The sequence below is a fragment of the Acanthamoeba castellanii genome, assembly GCF_000313135.1.
Source record: "Acanthamoeba castellanii str. Neff unplaced genomic scaffold scf7180000083761, whole genome shotgun sequence".
In the NCBI taxonomy this organism is placed as follows: domain Eukaryota; phylum Discosea; order Longamoebia; family Acanthamoebidae; genus Acanthamoeba; species Acanthamoeba castellanii.
Genome location: NW_004457340.1, coordinates 1 through 10,488, shown reverse-complemented (window position 1 = coordinate 10,488; position 10,488 = coordinate 1). Strand labels below are relative to the sequence as shown.

The window sequence follows — 10,488 nt, the reverse complement described above, 5'->3', positions numbered from 1 at the left end:
TGCCGCAGTGGTCGCACTACGATGGTGGCGTGGTGAGGGTGGTAGTCAGTAACGAGCGGCACGAGTGTCGACAGACAGTTGTGCATACCTCCCAGTAGATCTCCTCCTCATCATCGTCTTCATCATCTTCATCGTCGTCTCCGCCTTCGTGGTGGTGGTGGTGATGGTGGTGGTCATGCTGCGCGTGGCCGTGCTGGCAGCAGTGACCCGCGTGCTCTTCGCCTAGTGTCACAACGATGTGTTGGGAAGCACGTTAGCAAGCGACGGCCGTAGTACCACCCCGAGGCACCGGTGGCATGGTCGGTGAGTACCTTGTTCCACATCGGTCTCCTTCTCCTTCGGCTTCTCTTCGGCGGCAGGCGCGGAGGACTGCTGGGCCAGCAGTTCGGTCTTTCTCTGCGCGTACTCGTCTTCGATGATGAAGCCGGACCGGAAGAGGTCCTCCAGCTTGCTCAACTCCGTTTGAAAATCTGTACAGCGAGAGAATTGTAATTCGAAATTGAATGTAAGATGGAGCGGACCCAAAGGGGGGAGGACGAACCGGCCATGTCCAGGGTTGCAGGTTTGTTTTTCTTTTGCGTTTTGGGGACAGAAATGAAAACGGTGCCTTTATTTCAATCTAAACAGTTCCAGGAAATGGATTTCTCGGTCATTTCCTTCTTTGCTTTTCCGCCAGATTCCACGACAACAGCGAAACAGCATTAATGTCGACTTTGGCCGATTTGTTTGATTTCAGACGATTAGCTTCGTGGTCTGCGCATTGAAAGAACAAGATGTCAGAAACGGAGCATAAGGACCATATAATTCCTTACAAATGGACACAGACGCTGGCCGAGGCTACGCTCAGCATTCCCGTGCCTGCAGGAACGCGTGCTCGCGATGTCAACTGCAAGATAACCGCCACCCACCTCACCGTTGGTCTCAAGGGCCAGCCCCCTCTCATCGATGTACGTCCATTCCCTTTTGCTGTCTCACATCGATGCCTAATCTAGGCGTTGCGGCACACAGGGCGAAGTGCACAAGAAAATCAAGCCCATTGAGAGCTTCTGGCAAATGGGTACGCCTTTCGCTTTGTACTGTTTTTTAATGAGCATTTATTAATGTTTACTATTGCAGATGAGGGCAACACGATATTCATCGAGTTGCAGAAGGTGAACAAGATGGAGTGGTGGACGTGCATTATTAAGGGTCATCCCGAAATCGACACCACCAAGATCGAACCAGAGAACTCCAAGCTCTCCGATCTCGACGACGAAACCAGGAACATCGTGGAGAAGATGATGGTAACCGTGCCCCGCCTCTTTTCCTTCTTCATATCTCTTACCTTTCGCTTCCTTGCATCTTCAACAGTTCGAACAGCGCCAGAAGGCCGCCGGTGCAACCTCTGATGAGCAGCAGAAGAAGGCCGCGCTGGAGAACTTCATGAAGTCCCATCCCGGTACGTCTTGCCAGCACCTCCCCAGGCTACACAAGCCATAGTGCAGCAACAAGGTGATTCGTTTACTCACCTCCTTCCTCCATCTCTGCTTCTTCTTCTGGTGTTCTTCTTCTATCCCTCAACAGAAATGGACTTCTCAAACGCCAAGATTGGCTAATGTATTTATCTCAACGGAGCACAAGAGAACAAACAAGGCACCCAGTACCACTTCCTCGTCCTTCTTCTTCTTCTTCCCTCGGTATGTGTGGAAAGTGTGGTGTGTGTGCGATGCCGGGCTTTAGGCGGGCACGGAGTCGACCTCGCGCTCGTTGTGTCGGTGGGCGGCGATGGCGTTGAAGAGGGCCTTGCCGAAGTCGAGCAGGTCGGCGACGGGCTGGCGCGACGTGACGACGCCCTGGTCGGCCACGAGCGCCTCGCCCGGCCCGGCCAGCTTCACCACCGGCAGGCCCAGCGACTGCACAAAGTCGACGCCCTCCTCCAGCGCCGCGATGGGCTTGCCGTGCTTGAAGCTCTCGTTGATCCACGCCTTGCACTCGCCCGACCGCGACAGCGCCGCGACGTGCTGGCCGCCGCCGACCACCACCACGCCGTCGAACATCACCGAGCGCGCCGTCAAGTAGGAGAACTGGCACGTCGTCGACCCGGCGTCGCCCTTGACTTCGCCCTTGCGCGGCCCGACGTACATCGCCATCGCGCCGGCCGCGGTCAGGCCCGCCGCGACGGTCGTCAGCTGCGCGTTGTTGAAGCCGGGCGCGACGAGGAAGGCGATCTTGCGCGTCGCGATCGAGTCCTTGGCGGTGTTGGCCTGCGACAGGGCCGGCGACTGCTGGTTGTGGGCCTCGCCCGCGAAGGCCTTGGGCGGCTGCACCCCGATCGCGTCCGCCACCCGCGTCGCCAGCTCGAAGTCGATGTGGTTGAACATGTCGATCATGCGCTCGCGCACGCCCACGTCGTCGACCTTGCCCAGCTCGAACGAGGCCGCCGCCACCAGGTGCGCCTTCTCCCACCACGACAGCGAGTTGTAGAACAGCGTCGCCTGGCGGTAGTGCTCGGCGAACTTGGGGCCGCGCGCCCGCAGCTTGCGGCCGTGGACCTCGACCGGCGCGTGCACGTAGGCCCGCGACGGGTCGGCCAGCGCCGGGCAGCCGAACCGGTTGGGGTAGTAGTTGACCCGGCCCTTGTTGATCTTCTGCCGCATGAAGCCGTCGCGCTGGTTGTTGGTCACCGGGCACACGGGCCGGTTGATGGGGATCTCCTCGAAGTTGGGGCCGCCCAGCCGCGTGAGCTGGGTGTCAAAGTAGGAGAACTGGCGGCCCTGGAGCAGCGGGTCGTTGGAGGCCTCGATGCCGGGCACCAGGTGCGACGTGCAGTAGGCCACCTGCTCGGTCTCGCAGAAGAAGTTGTCGGTGTTGCGGTTGAGCACCAGGCGGCCGACGCGGCGCACGGGCACGAGCTCCTCGGGTATGATCTTGGTGGCGTCGAGCAGGTCAAAGTCGAACTTGTGCTCGTCGGCCTCGTCGACGATCTGCAGGCCCAGGTCCCACTCGGGGTAGGCGCCGGCCTCGATGGCCTCGTAGAGGTCGCGCCGGTGAAAGTCGGGATCGGTTCCGCCCAGCTTCTGGGCCTCGTCCCACACCAGCGAGTGCGTGCCCAGCCGCGGGATGAAGTGGAACTTGACGAAGCGACGCTGGCCCTCCTTGTTCACCAGCACGAACGAGTGCACCCCGAAGCCCTGCATGGTGCGGTAGCTGCGCGGGATGGCCCGGTCGGACAGGGTCCACATGATCATATGCGCGGTCTCGGGCGTGAGCGAGACGAAGTCCCAGAATGAATCGTGAGCCGTCTGCGCCTGCGGCATCTCGTGGTGCGGCTCGGGCTTGCCCGCGTGGATGACGTCGGGGAACTTGATGGCGTCCTGGATGAAGAACACGGGGATGTTGTTGCCCACCAGGTCGAAGTTGCCCTCGTCCGTGTAGAACTTCACCGCGAACCCACGCACGTCTCGCACCGTGTCAGCCGATCCTACACCGCACCCGACACACACGACACGACACACGACACACGCACGACACGACACACAACCGTTAGATCGTCGTGTCGAGTAGAAGAAAAAAAGATGGAAGGCTGGTACCTCGTGAGCCGAGAACGGTGGAGAAGCGAACGAAGACGGGCGTGCGCTTGCCGGTCTGGCAGAGGAACTGGGCGCGGGTGAACTCCTCCAGGGACTCGTCGAGCTCGAAGTAGCCGTGGGCGGCCGTGCCGCGGGCGTGTACGACGCGCTCGGGGATGCGCTCGTGGTCGAAGTGGGTCATCTTCTCGCGGAAGTGGAAGTCTTCCAGGAGCGTGGGGCCGCGCTCGCCGGCCTTGAGGCTGTTGTCGGTGTCGTCGACGGCCACGCCAAAGTTGGTGGTGATGACGTTGCCCTTCTGGGGGTCCTCCACGGTGTGGCCCGCCAGCTGGGTGCTCTTGGCGTCCTTCCCGAGGGCCGAGGCCACGGTCGAGGCCACCGATCCCACGGCGTCCTTGATGGCCGTCGCGGTGTCCACTGCCTGCTTGAGCTGGTCCATTGTATGTGCGTGTGCGTGTGCGGCTGGTTGTGGTGTTGCGTGTGTGTGTGTGTGTGTGTGTGTGCGATTTGCACAGTGCTTGTTGATGGCAAGGGTGCTGTCGTGTGCTCTGGAGGCAGTGAAGAGTGAAGGATGACCGGTGGCTTTCCCCACGTTGTGATCCCCTCCTTCGCACCACTCGAAAACCTGAAGGAAACCTGTGCAGGGATCCACGCCGCACTCACGATGACGCGGTGTGGGTCGTGTTCGTCCCACCCCCCAGCGCAACTGGTGCAACCGCTGCCCATTGGCTCAACTGTAAGCACCACGCCCGGCCATTGGAGTAAATGGAGAGCCTGCGGAAGCTCGTTCCATGGTGCCCGAGCAAGGTGGGGGGAAGACCAAGGGTTCAGCAGGGAGTGGTCATCCACGACACATGAGGGCAGAACACCGGGGGGGGGCAGTGAGTTCTCGCAGTGTTGTCTACTTTCCTCTTTTCTCGCGTCGTGCATCTCATCTTCGTGCATCATCTTCTAATCTTGCTGCCCTGCTTTTTCATTGTTGTTTTCTTAGCTTAGTTTCTTCTTCTGCGCACGACCGCACGCTCCACGTTCGAACAACAACATAAAAAGACGAGGGGGGATGATGGCATGATGCAGTGAGTTTATACATGATGGACGGGAGCAGGGGGGCGTGGAGGCGGCCGCTTGTGGATGAGCGCTCGTTATCGGCGTCGTGGTCGGAGGCGTTGGTCTGTGATCCGTTGGACGACGTCGGTCGAGCGAGCGAGCGGCTGATCGTTCTTGCTTGTATCGATGCTTGTTGATGTTGTTGGAGAGTCGTGAGGTCGTGTGGAGGTCGTAGAGGAGGAGAGCGGAGTGTGCAGAGAGACGAGGTAGAGGAACGCGGCGCGTCGGGCGCGTAGGTGTGCGTGCGGTAGCCATTCGTCCATCCATCCAAACAAAACTTGAGGCGAGAGGAGAGGAGATGCGATCGCCAGGCTCTGTATCCACGGCAGGAGTAGCGAGGCCTCCGAAGCAGAGAGGTGGAGGGCCGGTGATGAAGAGAACAAAACTGTGGGCGCGTCGTAGCGAAGCGCATGAAGAGACGAAGAGGAAGAAACGTAAACGGAGAGGAGAGGATTCGCGAGGGCGGGAGGAGTGGTGGTTTCCGCAGCACTTGCACGAGCGCGTTAGCGTACGGCCTGTCTATACAGTGTACCAGGCCTTTTGCTTGAGCTCCTCCAGCTCTTCCGCTTCCAACTGACGACGGTACTCGATGGTCCTGATCATCGGGGTATCGTGAGAAAGAGCACTCGGGATGCTGAACTTGTGGGCAGGGAGAGGCGTACTTGTTGATGATCTGAATGAAAATCTCTGAGTTGCGGTTCTGGTGGAAGGGGAAGCCCACGTGCTCGGTGTCGTGGTAGGCCACCTCCGTCGCTGGGTTCACCATCCACTCGTGCTCCAGCATCTGTTCGGCAGTCAGTCGCTTTGTAGGGTCCTTTTCAAGCAGCCCCGAGATCATGTCCTTGGCTATAGCGAAGGAGGGCAGAGCAGGCGTTAGTGCCGTAAGAACCTGCGCCAAGAGTTGTTGAAAGGAATACGGTACCAGAATTCGATACTCGATCCCACCAAGGCGAGGGGAACTCGAACGCGGCGTCGGCAATCTTGTTGGCAAGCTCTTGCTCATCGCCAGTGTTTGTGTAGAATGGCGGGAACCCGCAAAGCCTGCGCGACGAGACAGACTTAGCCTGCGTGTTGCAAGCATGTTGCCGTATTCGAATAGCACGAGAGCAAGAAGTGCGTACAGAGCGTAAGCGATGACGCCGATGCCCCACATGTCAACGGCCTTCTGGTAGGTCCTCGCCGTCAACACTTCGGGAGCTGCCAGTGATCATAACCGCAAACGATCAAAGTTACTAAAAGAGCTGCGACAATGAAAGCGGTAACGAGTGGTGAGTCAAGTGTGTCTTACCTGCATACTGAAGTGTGCCGCATGGCTGCGTCAGCGACCGGCCGTCAGGGACGTCGACCGAGAGGCCTAAGCATAGACAGCAGAAACGGTCAGTTCAGACTAGCCGTTGGCTCCAACAACTTACGGGAGCGTGATAAGGAGTGCCAGGCAGAGTAGGCGTACCAAAGTCGCTGAGTACAAGGTGATCATCGTTGGGCGACTTGTAGAGAATGTTCTCCGGCTTCAAATCGCTACGCGGCGCACAAGCAACGACTCGTAAGCATGAGAACTCAAGAGAGTACAGAGCAAAAGGCGGACAGTACCGATGCACAATGGAGTGAGAGTGAAGATGCTGGACAGCAGACGCGATCATGCAGAGCGCCCGTCGGGCCTCCTCTTCGGAGAAGCATCGCTTGGCAACAATGCGATCAAAGAGCTCTCCTCCCTCCATGCTACAGAAAGCGCGGATGACGGCAAGATAAGCAAAAGTAGCTCGTGCGAGGTAAATCTGAAGGCAATACGCCAGGCGAATGTAAAAGACGCGATACGTACAGTTCAAGCACGAGGAAGATCTCGGATGTGTTCTCGTACACTTCGTACAGGCGAATGATGTTTGGGTGCTTGATGTGCGTGAGGAAATCTATCTCTTTGCGCACGGCCTCCACATCTTGCTGCACTCCGGAGCAACACCGATCAGTATAGAGTACTTGCACGCAAGCTGCCATCAGCGGAGCGAACGCGATGCATGTACCTCTTGTGCTGCCTGCTTGGATACACACTTGATGGCATACTTTTTCTTCGTGAGTCGGTGCGTTGCCTCGAACACTTTGCTGAATGCACCCCTGCACACGGTGGAGATGAGAAAAGGCGTTAGAGCACCGCTCGCGAAGCGCGAGCACCAGTGGAAAGAGTGAGGCTAATAGCGTCTGGCATTCGCCATGAGGTGCCCAGCCCAAAATTTGAGACAAGTATTTATGGCGCCAGTACTTGTAGCAAAATTTCAAGTATAACTTCGTTAGCGCCGAATGAGCCGGTACAACGGCGAAGCGAACACGAAGCGAACAGCTACAAGCGGCAGCATGAAGGGAAAGGCGGAGCCAAGTAGAGAGAAAAACAACAAAAACCCTCGCAAGTCCAACAAAACCCATGGCAACTAGTAGTTGGTTCGGGTGGTGCGGATTTGGAATTGGGGGCGGCGATCTGCACGGCAGAGGGCCAGAGCGAAACTGATTTGATGTAAAAGCGTGGGGCAGCGGTACATAACATCGCATTGAGATAATTTGAAGCGCGAAGGGAGGCAATTGCCAATTAAATCAATTCGGCTTTTCGAATTGCGCGAAAGTTGTATCCTGCGATTGCAAGTCGACTAGTCGAGATTTTGGGGGGAGGTGAGGACGTACTGGCCAAGTTCCTTGTCCTCGCGTATGTACACGTTGTTGATAGCACCGCTCTTGTGAGCAGTGGTTTCCTCGTTCACGGGCTGGATGTCATCCTTGAGCACGTCTTCCCACTTGGGCTGGTTCTTCTTGTTGCCCTTTCCTCCACTTCCTCCTCGCCCCTTGCTCGATCCCGAGGAATGAGATGAAGTCGATGTTCCCGATGTAGAGCCAGTGCCGCCTTTCTTCTTGTCCCTATCGCCGCTCTTCTTGCCCGAGAACAGCGACCGCATGTTCATTCGCCTCGCACGTCTGGAAAATTTAATGGGATCTAACGATGGCGAAGGTTGTCTAGATGAATCAACGAAAGCCGATGCTGCAGCTGCTCTTGGTAGATTCGATCTCTAGAAGACAACGTCTCCTCTTACTTACAGCAAGATTGCTTGCCGATGTTGCTGTAGTAGCGGGAGCAAACGCTCTCTCCACACGCGCAGCAGAACCTTCTGTTTGTTCCTTTTTGGCCCTTTTTTTCTGCCCTTTTTGGCCCTTTCTCCGCCCGCGTCGACAAAAACCAGGCACACACAGCGACCAAACGCCGTTTCCGCATCGACCACGATCACCAACGCTTTGAAGTTGCCTCAACGGCCGTTGACGGCCATCAAGAAGCACGTCAGGAACAGGGAAACGCTCTCACATTCTTCCTCGGGCAGAATGCCACGGGGGGGGGGGTGCCGGCGGTGCCCCAGACAAACCGGGCACGAGAAGCAAGAGCGCTTGCTCGAAATTTCGATCGGTACGCTGGCGTCTGTGTGGCTGGTGGCTTGCCTCCCCAAACAGGCGAAATTCACTACTTGAAGCAGTGAGCCTGAGCTGGTGTCCATGGCCGTCCACCTTCTGTTCGTCATTCGTGTATTGTCTCCTTCGTACTTGTCTCTCATCTTCTTCCTGCCTATTCCTTCTTCCTCAACGTCAACTCCTCCGCAGCTATTGTAGCTTACGAGTTAGTTAGGGTTTGCGCGGTCTGTTTATCGAACAGACATTATGGAATATCAACCACAGCAACACCATGCGCACCACTCCGTTTCTACGCAGCCTTATCAGCTACTGCCTTCTTCGACAGCCCAACCGCATCCACACTCTCTTTTGCCACAGCACGCTCCTCAGTCCCAGCCACCATTCCATCACCAACCGTTCTTGCAGATGCAGCAACAGCAGCACCCCCAGCCCCAGCAACCACAGCAGCCCTTCATTCCACAGCATCAGGCGAAGCATCTTCAGCAACCTCTTCAACAGCGCCCTACAAGCTTTCCCTCCACCGCTCCTTCTGGTACCGTCGCTCCCGTCCCGGCCATGCCGCCGACCTGGCGGGAGGAAGAGAACCAAAAACGCGGGTTCGATCCACGCCTTGTACGACAGCAGCAACAACTTGTGCGTTCCTTCGCTCTTTTGTCGCTTTTCGTCTTTCCTCTATCTCTTTCGTTCTTCCCCCCCCCCGCCCCAATATTTACACCGTACTCACAGCGAGCATTTCCGTTCTCGGCACAGGCTCAGTGGCGCGAACGGTACATGCAGCTGAGCCCGCAGCAGCAACAGCAAATCCGACAGCAGCTCATCCAAAGGAGGAAGCAGCTGCGCCTGCGCGAGATGTACAAACAGTGGAAGCTCCAACAACTGCAGCAGCTCAAGGAGAAGGTATGGACCAGCCGAGCCGGTCTCCGCACTCCCTCTCGGAGTCAACTCACATGCGCCTCTTCTCTTTCTCTTTTTCAGACTCTTCAAGCTCAACAGTTCCAGCAACACCATCAGCATATGCAGATGCAACGCCAACAACAGCAGGCACAGCAACACCAGCACCACCAGTACGGCGCACAGGGCAACCAAACGATCGAGCAGCACCATCAGCACCACCAGCCGACGCAACAGGCGACCTTCTCCTCGTGCGTACCGGCGATCGAGGAGATGCAGCGATCGGCCGTCGACGGCTCATCGACCTCCTCGCCCAAGCTGCGCCGGCTCAGTTCGTTCCGCCGCGGGCGCATCACGCCGATCAAGAAGAAGAGCTTCAAGCCCGGCAGCGGGGGAGGCCTCTCGTCGTCGGCGTCGGCCTGCACCACCGTCTCCCAGTCGCCGGCCGCATTGGGGGGTAGAAGGACCTCCTTCAGCGCGCCGTCGAACTCGCTCACGGCGCCGTCGGCCGCCGATGCCTGCGTGGGAGGCACCACCGAGCCTTTGGCTGACCACGGCGCGACGATGATCCGCCGGGCGCGCTCGTTCTCTGACCCCTCGTCGACCTGGCCGGCCCAGCAGCACCAGCTTCAACAGCTCCAGCAGATTCGGCATCAACAGCAGCAGCAGCAACAACATCAGATGATGCAGCAGAACCACCATCAACACCAGCAGATGCAGCGGCAGATGCTGCAGCAACAGCAACAGCAACAGCAACAGATGATGTTCCAGCAGCACCAGCAGCAACGCCAACATCAACAGTTACACTCTCTTCCCATTCAGCCATCGCAGCAGCCGCAGCACCACCACCAGCTCTCGCCTCGACCGATTCCCCACCACCACCAGCACTTCGCAGCGCCCTTTGCTCAACAGCAGCAACAGCAGCAACAGCAGCAACAGCAGCAACAGCAGCAACCCCGAATGCCGGCCCAGATGCTGCTGCAGCCCCTACAACCCCACCAACTGCAGCACCAGCACCAGCACCAGCAACAGCAACAACAGCAGCCCATCCACACGCTGCCCTCGCCGTCGATGTCCTACTCGGAGCCGGTGATCCCGTCCTTCAGCCAGCGGCAGGAGTCGATGGACCTCGAGACCGTGGCTCCGTCGCTCTCCTTCTCCACGCTCTCGCCGCCACCGGCGGCTTCGTCGCCTGCCTCGCCTGCGCCCGCCGCCAACGGCGCCCTCTCCTTGCCGCCGCCGCAGCAGTCCTTCCAATCGCTCTCGGCGCTGCTGGGCGGTCCGCAGGACCTGGACCAGGACCAGTCGCCGGCGCCGCCCATCGACGCCCTCCATCAGCTGAACCTGGGCGAGATCGACCCCAGCGACGCGCTCGCCCTGGAGATGGCCGACGACCAGCAGTTCCTGCGCGAGCTCATGGAGATGCAACAGCAGCACCACAACGACCACCTCCAGTCTCTGACCGACGCCGACGCCGACGCCGACG

General features: G+C 58.4%; 5 protein-coding genes across 5 annotated transcripts; 2 read left to right on the top strand and 3 right to left on the bottom strand.

The window, feature by feature from the left end:
• Nucleotides 1-16: 16 nt before the first annotated feature.
• ACA1_014390 (uncharacterized protein) lies at nt 17-548 on the bottom strand (the record flags this gene model as incomplete). Its single annotated transcript, XM_004335723.1, has 3 exons — nt 17-222; nt 312-470; nt 542-548. The coding sequence occupies 3 exons, from the start codon at nt 546-548 to the stop codon at nt 17-19; spliced, it is 372 nt and encodes a 123-aa protein (XP_004335771.1).
• Nucleotides 549-773: 225 nt separating this feature from the next.
• On the top strand, nt 774-1,595 carry ACA1_014380 (nuclear movement protein nudC, putative; the record flags this gene model as incomplete). The annotated part of the gene is made up of 5 exons (XM_004335722.1): nt 774-947; nt 1,009-1,057; nt 1,117-1,283; nt 1,351-1,427; nt 1,556-1,595. 5 exons carry the CDS (start codon nt 774-776, stop codon nt 1,593-1,595), a joined length of 507 nt encoding a protein of 168 aa, XP_004335770.1.
• A 120-nt stretch (nt 1,596-1,715) lies between these two features.
• ACA1_014370 (Catalase, putative) lies at nt 1,716-4,005 on the bottom strand (the record flags this gene model as incomplete). Its single annotated transcript, XM_004335721.1, has 2 exons — nt 1,716-3,460; nt 3,570-4,005. 2 exons carry the CDS (start codon nt 4,003-4,005, stop codon nt 1,716-1,718), a joined length of 2,181 nt encoding a protein of 726 aa, XP_004335769.1.
• A 1,187-nt stretch (nt 4,006-5,192) lies between these two features.
• Nucleotides 5,193-7,615, bottom strand: ACA1_014360 (calcium/calmodulindependent protein kinase; the record flags this gene model as incomplete). Its single annotated transcript, XM_004335720.1, has 10 exons — nt 5,193-5,268; nt 5,336-5,519; nt 5,596-5,714; nt 5,795-5,870; nt 5,962-6,027; nt 6,124-6,191; nt 6,264-6,392; nt 6,493-6,611; nt 6,692-6,782; nt 7,341-7,615. The coding sequence occupies 10 exons, from the start codon at nt 7,613-7,615 to the stop codon at nt 5,193-5,195; spliced, it is 1,203 nt and encodes a 400-aa protein (XP_004335768.1).
• Nucleotides 7,616-8,666: 1,051 nt separating this feature from the next.
• Nucleotides 8,667-10,454, top strand: ACA1_014350 (uncharacterized protein; the record flags this gene model as incomplete). Its single annotated transcript, XM_004335719.1, has 3 exons — nt 8,667-8,723; nt 8,862-9,008; nt 9,087-10,454. Coding segments are annotated over 3 exons (1,572 nt in total), but the record flags the coding sequence as incomplete, so codon positions are not given.
• Nucleotides 10,455-10,488: the final 34 nt, after the last annotated feature.